At 41.7% G+C, this 13,839-nt stretch overlaps 1 protein-coding gene across 1 annotated transcript in view; it reads left to right on the top strand.

Annotated features, from left to right (window-relative positions):
* Window positions 1-3,635: 3,635 nt before the first annotated feature.
* The window catches only part of CCDC176 (coiled-coil domain containing 176), an 84,947-nt gene continuing 74,743 nt past the window's right edge, over window positions 3,636-13,839 (top strand). The window contains exons 1-2 of the mRNA XM_006865610.1: window positions 3,636-3,688; window positions 5,973-6,201. Of these exons, the coding sequence (XP_006865672.1) occupies window positions 3,636-3,688; window positions 5,973-6,201 (282 nt within the window). The remainder of the gene's footprint in view (window positions 3,689-5,972; window positions 6,202-13,839) is intronic.

Here is a 13,839-nt window from a genome sequence, read left to right as displayed (position 1 = left end):
CAATAAAAACCTTAAATAATAATTAAAAAAAAAGATAATAGAATTTTAGAGTTTAGTTTCAGGGTGTTTGAGGGAAGATAGAATCCCCACTGAATAATTTTCATATTGTCTAGATGGGGATATGATTCTTTTGATTCAACAGTGAGTAATTGTTATCATGACTAACTGATTGTCACAACTGTAAAAGAAGTTTTGTGACATAAATGGGGCAGTACTTCATCTTACATTTCAGGAACAGAGGACGCTAGGACCATCAAGGGAGAAGAGCATGAGCAGAATATGGGACCCTATCCAGAGAACCAGCGACACCAGAGATGGAGGCAGAGGTAACAGCATGGCGAGATAGAGCAGCTGAGGACTCTAGACCCTCAAAAGAGAAAAGCTGTGTGCTGGTGGCCAGGAGGCTGGCTTACAGAATGTGCCCTTTGGTTGTTTAAATAATTGTATATTCCTGAGTGTTTTTATGTACATAAAAACAAAAAAACAAAACACAAACTCAGAGGAACAGAAGCAAATACTGTTAAATGATGCATGGAGGGGATTGTAATCATTGCAATGAAACAAAATACAATAGGACGAGTACAAAACTACTGTTCTCCCACATAAATTATCACTCAATGCACAATAAAGTTTTTTTTTTTTTAATCTTCTGGTTTCTAAATTCCATTTAAAAAACAAAAAAATACCCAAAACACCCACTATGCATGTCAAACATAATATACAGCTATGGGCCGAATTCAGCTCCCAAGCCACAAATTGGTGATTCCGGTTTGCAGGATAAAAGGCAAACTCCTTGCCTAATATTTGTATTCTCTATGTGAGTTCACAATATTCCAGTTTTTTTGCCCAAGCACCCTCTACTCTAGTCCAGTGGTTATCACAATTTCAGCATGCATGACAACTACCTGGAGAGCTTATTAAAACATAGATTGCTGGGGCACACCACAATTATTTTTGATTCAGTAGGTCTCTGTAGAGTCAGAATTCCTATTTCTAATAAATTTCCAAATGATGCTGGTGCTGCTAGTCTATGGACCAAACTTTGCTCTAGTTGAACTACTTGTACACTCAGAATTTGCTCACGTTATTCTATCTTTCAAGAAAGTCTTCCCTCTCCCTTTCAGCCCATCTCTTTCTGCAAACTTTGCTAATGTCAGTCTCTCATAGCACTTCCGGTAGCACTTAGGGTCTATGCCATCGCTTCCTTATCAATCATTGTTTGGTACTGTTTACTGTTGCGTGTTTGTAATTATTCTATCAATGAGTTTGTATATTCCTGGAGATCAATGTCCAGGTCAGAGCCTGATTCACTTGACAGCAAGCAACTTGAGGGCAGGCTTCCTGTCTTGTCACCAAATGAAACCTTCAAGTTATCGGAGGAGATCCAGGTATACAGGTCATACCAACCAAACACAGCAGTTATCAAATGAATGAACACTTGATGGATCCATGCTTATGAACATGCAGACAAGTGGGCCTGAAAATTGGGTATGTATTTTTCTTAGAGAATTCACGGTACTTAACAACTACTACAACAACTCTTCCACCCGAACTCCTGTAGCGCTGTGGTTAATGTGCTGGACTGCAAAGTCGGTTTGAACTTCAAGGGTCACAGTTCAAGTTCACCAGTCGCTCCTCGGAAATCACATGTAGGGTCGCTATGGGTTGGAAGTGACTTGACAGCACTTAACAACAATTATAACTCTTTCACCATTAGTTGTTTCTCACCAATAGATGACTGAATAATAATAGCATCGAGTTCTTTGGTAGAAACTGTGGAGATTCCAATTACCACAGATTCTAGAACCCCCTTCACTAGGTAGAATGATGGGCATTTCTCTTAGTCATATTCATGCCTCATCAGTTTTATCTACAAAATCAAACTTTGTCAATAAAGGCATGTTGTGTGGTAAAACAACTACATGCAACTAAAGTACTATCCATGTATCATAAAATGTTACAATTTAAAGAATATTTATAAATAAGTTGTATGCTAAATTTTGAGTCTTGGACTGGCTTTTCATATTATCAAGTAACCACATTTTAGAATTAATTCCAAATATATAGCTGGCAGTATAATATGCCCTACTGTATGCTTTGCTCCAAGTTAAATAAGGAGCATTTTCAGAAGTTTAGGAAATATTAGTTGTAACTTTATGGATTCCACATCACAGGTAATCCCTTCAGCATCCATGGACCCAAAGGAGTATGACAAATAGAAACATACAAACAGAAATCGGGTCAGAAGTCACAGGCATGGTAGTAGACAGGATGTCTAACAGACAATTTGGAGGGTTCATTAACAAATCAGCATGATCCATCTAACCATAGACTTCAGAAGCGGAAACCATACAAGGGAGAAAAAAGGAAGGCGGCAGAGCATCAGAGGTCAAAGAGCTCTGGAAGGAGTGTTGGATTCAATTTTCCCTTAGAGAAATGGAGAGATGATGTATAGTGAAGTATGAAGGACATTCCCTATTTATTTTGAAATGGGTAACGCAGCACGGGGGCTTCAAGTACAGGTCTCCTAAGGATTCTATCAACTTGGCAGCCAAAGTACCTTAATGACTCAGAGTTATTACCTTGAAAGAAAAAGCATGATCACAGAGCGCCTCCACTGACCAATGACAGCGAGACTTTTGGAGTACACTCCTTTTCCGAGATGTGCGCGAGCAAGAACTTTCAACTTTACACAACTTGCAGAAAAAGGTGCTGAGCACGCATGCCTTGAACAAATGAAAACCTGGCGCTGGTCCAGGGCAGGCAGCGTCGCCAACACAGGACAGATCGGGCTAGACCTGCCCCCATGCCTGCCAGGCCCCCTCCTGTCCCCAGGGTCTGTCCCATCCCCGAGGTCAGCAGCCCCGGACCTCTGCACGCCGGTGCGCGCTGCCCTTGGGAGCCTGGCAGCTTCACCACTCTTGGAAAGAAGTCAACTGCCTCATGAAAAAAAATGTTGGTCTGGAAAGTCGGCTGAATTCGCCATCCTTGGTAGAACTGGCAAGAGTTGGAAGCCCGGTATTGGAGAAGGAACCAAGAGTCCCGGCAGCACCCGCTACGCGCGGCTGAGGCAGCGCAAGGATGAGATCGAGCGCGGCAGCGCGGAGGGCCGGGAGGACTCGCGGACCGGAGACGGAAAACGCTGCAGCACCGATGGGGGGCAGCAGCTTCGACAACCGCAGAGGGTCGGACGGACCACAGGGAACCAAGTGTCTCTAAGGCGAGGGTGCCGCGACTGTCTCGACGCCCGAGACACCCAACCTGTAGGACGCCGCGCCGCCCCAGGCACTAGTGCGCTCCCGCCTTTCCGCCCGACTACCCTCTGCCAGTCAGGCCGTCCGCTCTGCCCTCGTCTGATGCAGTCCCTGGCGCTTTCGCCACCTTCTCACTCACCGCGCTCGCGCCGCCTTGGCGGCCGCGCCGCCGCCCTCGGCGAGATCGCCGCCCTGCCCCCCTCCTACGGAGTCTGGGCTGGGCGACGGCGTAGGAGCTACGTCAAGGGCGCGTGCGCTCTTCCCGCGCTGGCAACGGCTGGGGCAGGAACGTCATCCGCTTGGCGTTCCGGTTCCCTTAGAGACGAAGCCCGGCCTAGCCGGCGGCGCAGTACTAGTAGCCGGGTCCCAGGAGTAGCAAAAATGCCGTCGAAGGGAAAGAAAAGGAAAGGCAAGGGTAAAGGCAAAGACAAGAAGTAAGCAGAAGCCGCCATGGCGGCCCTTCTTTCTGAGTCCGTCCTCTAGGACCTCGGGCCCGGGGTGCTGGCATGTCGGCGCCGGAGGCGTGGACTAGCTAACTGACTCTCAGGCCACCGCTTGCGGCCCGCCACTTGTTCTTTGAGAAGGAAAGAGCCCACTGTTCAGAAATTCTCAAAATACGAATCGTATTTATGTAGTCAACCGAACACTGGAGTGATAGATTCAGGGCCTGAGATAATTTAGACACCGCTTCTGCCTGTGCAGTGCACTGATGGTGGAAGCCAATATGTTCCTAAAGAATGGAAGTAAAAGGACTCCTGGTGTGGTGCAGTGGGATCACACCCACCAGTTGCTCCTTGGAAACCTACACAGGGTCGCTATGAGTCGGAACCCATTCTACGGCACTTAAAACAGCAGCGTGGAGTCTTGGTGTGGCTCTGTAGGATAAGCACTGGACCGCAAGGTCGGTTTAAATCGCAGGGTCGATGACTCAGACTCACCAGCAGCACCTCGCACCTGGGAAATGCTATACATGGCCGCTAGGAGTCACAGCGCTTAAAACAAATGTGGAGTCTTGGTGCAGCGCTGCGGGTTAATGAGCTGGACGGCTAGGTCGGTTTGACCCTGAAGGTCGGCGGTTCAAGCTCACCCTACACAGGGTCACTAAGAGTTGGAACAGATGGCACTTAATAACAACAGTGTGGCATCCTGGTGTGTCACTGTAGGATAAGCCCTGGACCGCAAGGTCAGTTTGAACTGCAAGGTCAGTTCGAACTACAAGGTCGATTATAGGAAAACCCTATATAGGGAACCTACTCTATAGCACTTAACAGCAACAATGTGGCGCTTTAGCATAAGCATTGGACTGCTGACTGTAAGGTCAGCATCTCAAAGCCCTCCTTGGAAACCTATATAATATGGTTACTATGTGTCGGAATCGACTCGATGGCACTTTGCAACAACAGCCCTATCATTCAGAGATAACCATTATCATTTGGGGGGAGGCATTCTTTTTTTTTTTTTCATTACAAAATGAATAGTACACCATACATATTTGCTTATAACTTTTTTCCCTCATTAAATATATATATATATAACTGCATATTTAGTCCGACATTTTATTTTAAAGTATCAAGGGCTTATCTCATTCCTGAAGTTCATTCTATTTTGACCATGTGTATGCTGCAGACTGAGGAACACTGAGATAACAGGCCTCTTGTTTCTCACATTTCCCACCACCCAAAGTTGGAGACACCCTGCTTTTTGTGCACAGTGTTAGTGGTCCTATTGTTAGGGGCATATGATTTCTCACATCAGTTACTCGCAGCAGTTTAGGCTGGATAACTTCAGGGAGCAATTGGATGATTGTAGCAAGACAGTTTGTCACTAGTACCTAAGTCCTGCTGGAAAGGGAAGTCAGCAGCTGTAAGAGGCTGCAGCGGGGTCCAGAGGGGGATGTTGTTGTTGTTATAGCGACCCTGTACAGGTTTTCCGGGATGTTCATCTTTCTCCCGTGGAACGGCTGGTAGTTTCAAACTGCTGACCCTGGGATTCGCAGCCCGATTAGTAACCACTACGCTACCAGAGCTCCTTAGTTAGGCTTGGGGATGGGGCTAGCCGTAATTAGAAGGAAACAAAAGGAGAATGCAACTAGAAGTGAGAACCATTTGAGGGGATGGAGGGTGACAGTTTAGAAAGGAACACAAAAAGAATTCGAATACAGAAGTCTTTCATATATTGACTATCTATATATGCTCTAAGGAGCTCTGGTAGCGTAGTGGTTTCGAATCGGGCTGCTAACCTCAAGGTCAGCAGTTTGAGACTACCAGCAATTCCGCAGCAGAAAGATGAGGCCTTCTGCTCCTACAAAGATTGTGCAGGGTCACTATGAGTCGGAACCAACTCCATGGTACTTAATAACAACATATATATCTAGTGGTGCCCTGGTGTGGCGCTGTGGGCTAATGCGTTAAACTGCAAAATCGTTTGAAATACAAGGTAAATTTAACTTACTATGCCTTGTTTTTGTAGCCCTTTATTTAACTCCCTTGTGTGACTATGTAAATATGTATCCTTTTAAATATATATAGATTTATTTTTATTGTTGTTATGAATATGATAAAACACAGCAGAACATAAACTAATTAATAAATATGTATTTTTTAATATCATTCACTCACCAATATTTGCCAGGTAATGCTTAGCAAAGCAAGCAGAGAGATGTAATACTACTATAATAAAGGAATAGTTGTAACCTGTGAATGTCCTCTTCCCATGTAGGAAGGCAGGAAAGCCAGATGAATCTGTGGTACAGAGAGCCAAGGCCAATGCCTCTCTTTGGGAAGCCAGGTTGGAAGTCACAGAACTCTCCAGGATTGAGTATCGTGATACTTCCCGGAGATTGGCAAAAAGTAATGAGGACTTAAAGCAACAGCAATATAGAATGGAGAAAGACACAATGTCTGTATTAAACTACCTGAAGAAACAGGATCAGGAAAAAGATAATATGGTAGGTAAGCAGAAGGCACCCTGAGCCTTAATAATTATGACCTCTGTGGTTATATATTTCAAAGATTTTACTTATTTGAAATCCCATCATACTTGTTAAGACATTTCACTTGACTTAACTATCTCTGAGTAGGATGCTATTTCAGAATGGTTTTATTGGAACTGACTTTTTCTTATTTTCTCTTTTTGACCCATCTTTTTTGTCTGAAACAAATAGAGTTGGATGATTATAAGGAACATTACAATCCAGTTTATTTTATGGACAAAATCATGATATATATTGTCTGATATTAATAAAACTCAATTTTTATGATTTATAAAGCAATTAACTGATAATCCATGATCACATGAACACAGCAAGTTGGATATCTTTTTTTGACTAGTTGAATCTTATCTTATTGTATCTCATTTAAGTCTTAAGAATACAATTATCATTTCAGATCCGGATGAAAAAGGGAAAGGAACTAACATTATGGAGCCCTTATTTATTTATTTTTTAAATTTTGCACTTATTTTTTTAATGTTTTATTGTGAATTATGTGATAGTTTATATGTGAGAACATTAGTTTTACATTCATCCTGTCTATCGTTTCATTGCCATGATGACAATCCCCCAATCCCCTCCATGCATCATCAACCAATCACAGGGTATACCCTGCAAGCCTGCCCCTCACAGCCCCCATCGTCAGCACTGGAGCCCTTATTTTGTGCCAGTCACTGTGCTAGGTATGTTACTCCTATTGTCTCATTTGATCATTTTAGTAACAATACATACAGCTACAGTATTATCTTCATTTTTTAAAGTTGGAGTGAAAATATACCTAACAAAATAAAATATACCTAACAAAATAAAATATACCTAACAAAACCTGCAGAGGATTATGCTTCAGAGGGTTTTTCAGTGGCTCATTTTTAGGATTAAATGCCAGGTCTTTCTTCTAAAGTGTTTCTGGGTGGATTGGAATCTCCAAGCTTTCAGTTAGCAGCTGAGTCTGTGTTTGCCACCCAGGGCTCCAAAGGAAGGAAGAGGAAAGGAGGGCTGGAGGCCTGAGCCATATGTGGCCAGTAGAGGGTCGCTCAACTCTCCCTGCCCCTAGGGCGGGGCCAGGAGGCTCAGGCAAGACTAAGTAAAGGTGCTTGGGCAGCTGAGTCCTGTGTGCTTCCTACTCTTTGCTGCTAGCCACCATGCATAACAGGCCCCGGGGAAGAATTTATTCCCTGACTTTGTTCAACATGATAGAGCCCGTGCTAATGGATGAAATTATCCGAGGATTTGTGGATTCAGATGCACTTTTAGCAAAGATCACAAGCCAAGAAGAACCTTCCCAACAACATGAGATAAAACAACTCTGAACTATGTTTGAAATTAAGCAGGTGCAGTTGATGGAAACAATTCTGAATATTCTAAATCAGTACATCCCAGTAATGAGACAAATCAGCCTCACCTACCTAAGCAAGTTCCCTGAGGAAGATTTGCAAAACTATTTGCTGGCATGTTACTTGTGGCTCAGCACATACTAGCATCAGATGGTGATATTCTGTTTTTAAGTTACCTTTCCCCCTTGGCCATGACTCTACTGTTATTATTGATGGACATTAAACTCATCCTTTTGCTATGGGGGCACAACCTGCCAGACTTCATGACAATGGAGTTGTTTTTAACTATGGATTTATTTCAAGAAGTCCTGTTTAAATTTGAATACAATTTTATCAGTTTTATATTATGAGAAGGACATAATACAACTGGAGGAACAGCAAATTGTGGCTCTTCTGTTCTGACTGACAGGCAATGGCCAAGGTACTGAGGAATGGCTGGCTGTCTGACCCAAGAGATGGTTAGACAACCTTGACCTTAGTCTGATGCTGGCCATCCCCCATCTGGGCACTGTCTGTGGGATACTATTCTACCCTGACAGCCTGAGGTTTCCAAGTACTCTGCCCTCCATCTAGTGCTTTACAGTCATCTTTCATGAGATACAGTATCTACTCAGTGCTCTGACATGGGAAGAGATTGTGATTCTGGAAAGGATGTTGGTCATGAATGACTGTGAAGAACTTCACTCGCCCATAGCTAGGACTAGTGCCAGCCTGAAGACCCACCACCTTCTATCCTTCTAGTAAACAGAGGCTGTCAGGACCTAAGAGAGTTGCCCGTCCTTACCGATGGCCTCTCTGCAGCACTTCTGGTGGGAAACTAGGAATACCTGCCATGTTACTAGCTTACTCCAATGACTGCCAGAACCGACTTCAAAAGCTCTTTCTCAACATTTCAGAGTTAGTGGCCAATATTCAGTATGACTCACCCACAGAGTTCTTGGACATCCTGAAGACTGCCTTTCAGATGGTGGCATCCATGGCAGAGGAGGAACTGCCTTCTTTGGGTCAGAATAGATCAATCAGAATCTGCCCAGGCTGCAAGCCCTTACTCCTCTTGTTTCTTGAAGACATACTGCCAGATATGTTATAAGGCAAATTGTGTTGAGTGTGTCTTCTACAGGATGCAACATGACTAGGATAGCCAGGTGGTTCAGCTACTTCAACTCAGGGGGTCTCTATGTTCCTCTAGGCGTCCAAGGGGCCCGTTGTAGGGGATACTTTTAGTCTTTGGAATGTTGAAGGCAGAGTGTGAGCTGTTGGGGAAGATATGAACCTGAATCAGAACCCACAGGAAAATTCCAGCACATGACCTCCTCCATTCCTTCTGAGATCTGGATCCAGCTTCCAGAAGTCCCACTGGACCTGACTCAGGACTTGAGCCCATTTCCCCTGGTTCTTCCTTTTCATTCTTCAGCCCTAGCAGACACCTTATTCTGGTGGCCCCACATATCATTTTCCTGGTCTCAGGTGAGTGTAGTCGGGGGCTTGAGTCAGCCTACCTGCCAGGAGATAGGAAGGGTCTGTTTCCCTTTCCCTGTCTTGTTGCACTCCCGTCCCATCCTATTTTCCATGGGGATTCTTGAGGCTAAGTCTGCTCTTGGTCTTGTTACCCAGGAGACAATCCTATTCTTGTTTCTTCCCTCTCTTCTGATGTTCTTGCCTTCAGCAAGCTCCACAGGATCTGCCTCTACTTATTGTGGTTATTTGACACTCCTGATTATCACCAAATCCCCCTCCCCAGTCTAGTTTGAGGTTCATTGACTTGTCTGAACCAGGTTCACTGGGACTGAAGCTGATATTTAAATAAAATGAATTCTTTTTTTTTAAAAAAAAAAAATGACATGCACCAACTCAACAGTTTCTACAGGTACAATTCAGTGACACTGCTTACATTCTTAAGTTGTGTAACCAAATTCTTCCTCCATATTAACATAAACTTATTGTCCACTAAGCAAAAACTACCCCTGTCCCCTTTCTCCCATCCACTAATAATCTTTGTGGTTGTTAGGTGCTGTGACTCACAGTGATCCTGTGCACAACAGAACCGAACACTGTCCAGTTCTGTCCCATCTTCACTATTATTATGTCTGAGCCCATTTCACTGGGTCAGTCTATCTCATGGGGTCTTCCTCTTTTTCTTTAACCCTCTACTTTACAAAGCATGATGTCCTTTTTCAAGGACTGATCCCTCCTGATGATATGTCCAAAATACATGCGATGAAATCTCGTCAGCCTTGCTTCTAGGAAACATTCTGGCTGTACTTATTCCAAGACAGACTTGTTTGTTGTTCTGGAAGTCCATGGTACTTTCAGTTATGGCATCACCTTCATTCAAATGCATCAATTCTTCTACAGTCTTCTTTACTCATTGCTGCTGCAACTTTTTAAATTTTCTTCAACAAATTATGCTTATGTATAATATTAATGATATTGCTTGATAATTTCCACATTCTGTTGGGTCACCTTTCTATGGAATGGGCACATTATCTATGGAATGGGCACATATGGGTCTCTTCCATCTTCCAATTGGTTGGCCAGATGAGTGAGTGCCTCCAGTGCTGCATCAGTTTGTTGAAACATTTTAATTTGTATTCTATCAATTCCTGGAGCCTCGTTTTTTTTGCTAGTACCTTCAGTGCAGCTTGGACCTCTTCCTTTAATACAGCCAGTTCTTGATCACTTGATGCATCTTAAAATTATTGAACATTGACCAGTTCTTTTTGGTACAGTGACTCTGTGTATTCCTTCCATCTTCCTTTGATGTTTCATTCAATATTGTAGCCATTGTTGTTGTTAAGTGCCATCAAGTCCATATAGGGTTTCCAAGGAGTCACTGATGAGTTTGAACCGCTGACCTTGCAGTTTAAATTGACCTTATGGTCCAGCACTTATCGTGCAATGCCACACCAGGACCTTCAGTATTGCAAGTCAAAGCTTGATTTTTTTCTTCATTTCTTTTAGCTTGTGAAATACTGTGTGTGTTCTTCCCTTTTGGTTTTCTAAATCCAGGTCTTTACACGTTTCATTGTAATACTTTGTGTTTTTGACGTATCCTTTGAAATTTTCTGTTCTGCTGTTTTACTTCATATTTCTTCCATTAGCTTTAGCTATTTTATTTTTGAGAGCAAGTTTCATAGTTTTTTCTGGCATCCACTTTTGTCTCTCTTTTCTTTCCTGTCTTTTTAATGACCTTTTACTATCTTTGTATATGATGTTCTTGATGTCATCCCATCACTCCTTTGGTTTTCACTCATTAGTGTTAAGTGTGTCAAATCTGGTCTCTAAATTCAGGTGAGATATACTCAAGGTTGTAATTTGGCTCTTGTGGACTTGTCATTTTTCGTCAGCTTCAACCTGAACTTGCATATGAACAATTTGTCTGTTCTACAGTCAGCTTCTAGCCTTGTTTTGGCTGATGATGCTGAATTTCTTCAACATCTCTTCCTGTAGATGTACTCAGTTTGATTCCTATGTTTTCTATTTGGTGAGGTCCATGTGTATAGTCACCATTTATGTTGTTGAAATAGGATGTTTGCAATGAATAAGTTCATGTCATCTTCAGTGTCATTTCTAGTACCAAGCCATGTTTTCCAATGACCAAATCTTTTATTTCTATTGATTTGCTTATTTCATATAAGTGAGATCAAACCATATTTGTCCTTTTGCCACTGTCTTATTTCAGCATGATGTTTTCAAGGTTATCCTTACTTTGTTGTATGTTGTTGAGTTAGTTCTCACAGTTATCGACTCTATATGGGAGCAGAAAGCCTCATTTTCCTCACATGGAGCAGTTGGTATATTCAAACTCTTGACCTTGTTATTAACAGTTCAATGCCTAACCCACTGTGCTACCAGAGCCCTTTATCCTCATTTTACAAATGAAGAAATTGATTCAGAAAGGTTAAGTAATTTGCCTTAAGTTGTACAGCTGATGTGGGGTAAAGTGAAATTCAAGTATAACTCTTAAATTATTCTCTTTCCAATCTGCATCTGTGAGAAATGTCTACCATTCTGAGTATTATTTATTCTCTCCATGTATGTTTTCCTATTTTTTTTTATGTAAGTGTATATCCCCTCGGAAACCCTGTACAGGGTCGCTATGGGTCGGACCCGACTCGATGGCACTTAACAACAACAACAACAATAGTCTTGTTCTTAAATTGACAGGTAATATCATATTGTACATATTTTTTGCAACTTGCTTTTTACCCAACATTGTTTTTGTGATATATTCACAAAAATCACATGATGAGTTTGTTCACTGATTTTTAAAAAATGTATAATGACTTTTAATTTTACTGCTTTATAATATTCAATAAAATTGATAAACTGAAGACTATTTATCCGTACTTCCACATGGGTCAGTTAGACCCATTTTTTGTTATTATAAACACACTCAGTGAACATCCTTATTTGTGTTTACTTGTACACGAGTATTTCTCTAGAGTAGATATCTAACGTGAAATTGCTATAATATGTCAACTTTATAAGATTTCAAATTGCAAATTTATATTGTGATAATTTATTAGAGTACCTCTTTGCTCACATTTTTGTCAATAGTTGATGTTATTGTACTTAATAGTTTTTGGAAACTTATGGTTGTTATTAAGGCGCTCTGGTAGCGTAGTGGTTACGAATCGGGCTGCGAACCGTAAGGTCAGCAGTTCGAAACTACCAGCTGTTCCGTGGGAGAAATATGAGGCTCTCTGCTCCCGTAAAGATTTACAGCCTCGGAAACCCTGTACAGAGTCGCTATGAGTTGGAACTGACTCCATGGCACATAACAACAACAACAACATGGTTGTTAATTATTATTTGTTTTAATTTGTGTTTTCCTGAAGACTAGTGACTTGGCATATTTTATGTTCCTCCACCCATTTTCATTGTTTATGTGTTGCCTCTGTTCACATATTATTATTTAATTGATGGTTTCTTAATAAGAATGATATGCAAATTCATGAATCATTCCATACTTTTTTCAAATGCTGGCTTTTTTTTTTTTTTTACTGTTGTTAAGTGCTGAAGAGTTGGTTCTGACTCATAGTGACCCTGAATTGGGTTTCTGAGGAGCAACTAGTGAGTTTGAACTACCAACTTTGCTATTCAAACTGACCTTGATTATCCTACAGTGCCACACCAGGACTCCACCTTTTTAATACCTTGTTAAAATTTAAAATCATTTCCATGTCTATTTCATCTTCTCCTTTGTTTATTTTCTCTGTAACACTCATTGCTTGCTGTCATATGCATTTTATTTATGTATTTGTTTATTGTCTCTTTTCCTCATTAGAATAGAAGCTCACCTAAGTCAGGAATATTGTGCCTTTTTTTCTTTTTTATTTCAGTGAGTTTTCTTTAGCGCTTATTATAGGACCTGGCACACAGTAGGCATTCATTAAAAATTTTTTTATGAATGAATACATGGTTTGTGAGTATACTAAGGCTTTGAAAAAATAGATAGGGTCAAAAGTAAGTTCAAGATGATATTGAAAGTAAATTAGAGACATAAGACTACTGAACATTTGTGTGAATTTTATTTTACTACATAAAGTGTAAATTTTCATGCGTTAATGCCTTTTTTTTTTTTTTTAACCTTTCCCAGACAACTATCCTTTAAAATTTTTCTCTTTGCATAGTTAGTTGTGTGCCACTGAGTTGATTCCAACTACTAGTGATCCTAGAGGAGAGGGTAAAATTGCTCCTTTTGGATGCCCTGGTGTGGCGCTGTGGGATATAGCACCAGACTGCAAGATTGGTTTGAACCACAAGGTTATGGTTCAAACTCACCAACCTCTCCTTGATAACCCTATATAGGGTCGTTATGGGTTGGAACTGACTCGATGACACTTTACACAACAATAACAGTCTTCTGAACATGTTTTTAGGAGGAACTAGTCCCTGGTGGTCACAAATAGGGCTGCGAACCACAAGGTCAGCAGTTTGGAACTACCAGCTATTCCGTGGGAGAAAGATGAGGCTTTCTGCTCCCGTAAAGATTTAGAGCCTCAGAAACCCTGTACAGGGCCGCTATGGGTCGGAACCGACTCTATGGTACTTAACAACAATCCCTGGAGCAAGGGAATAGTTCCTCCTAAAAACTATGCTCATGAGGAATCTGTACCTGGACCAAGAAGCAGTTGTTCAAACAGAACATAGGAACACTGAATGGTTTAAAATTAAAAAGGTGTGTGATAAGGTTGTATTCTTTCACCATACTTAGTCAACCTGTATGCTGAGCAAATCATCTGAGAAGCTGGGTTCT

Source organism: Chrysochloris asiatica, unplaced genomic scaffold, assembly GCF_000296735.1.
Source record: "Chrysochloris asiatica unplaced genomic scaffold, ChrAsi1.0 scaffold00079, whole genome shotgun sequence".
NCBI lineage: Eukaryota > Metazoa > Chordata > Mammalia > Afrosoricida > Chrysochloridae > Chrysochloris > Chrysochloris asiatica.
The sequence above is the reverse complement of the archived record's forward strand: the minus strand, read 5'-3'. Positions and strand labels throughout refer to the sequence as shown.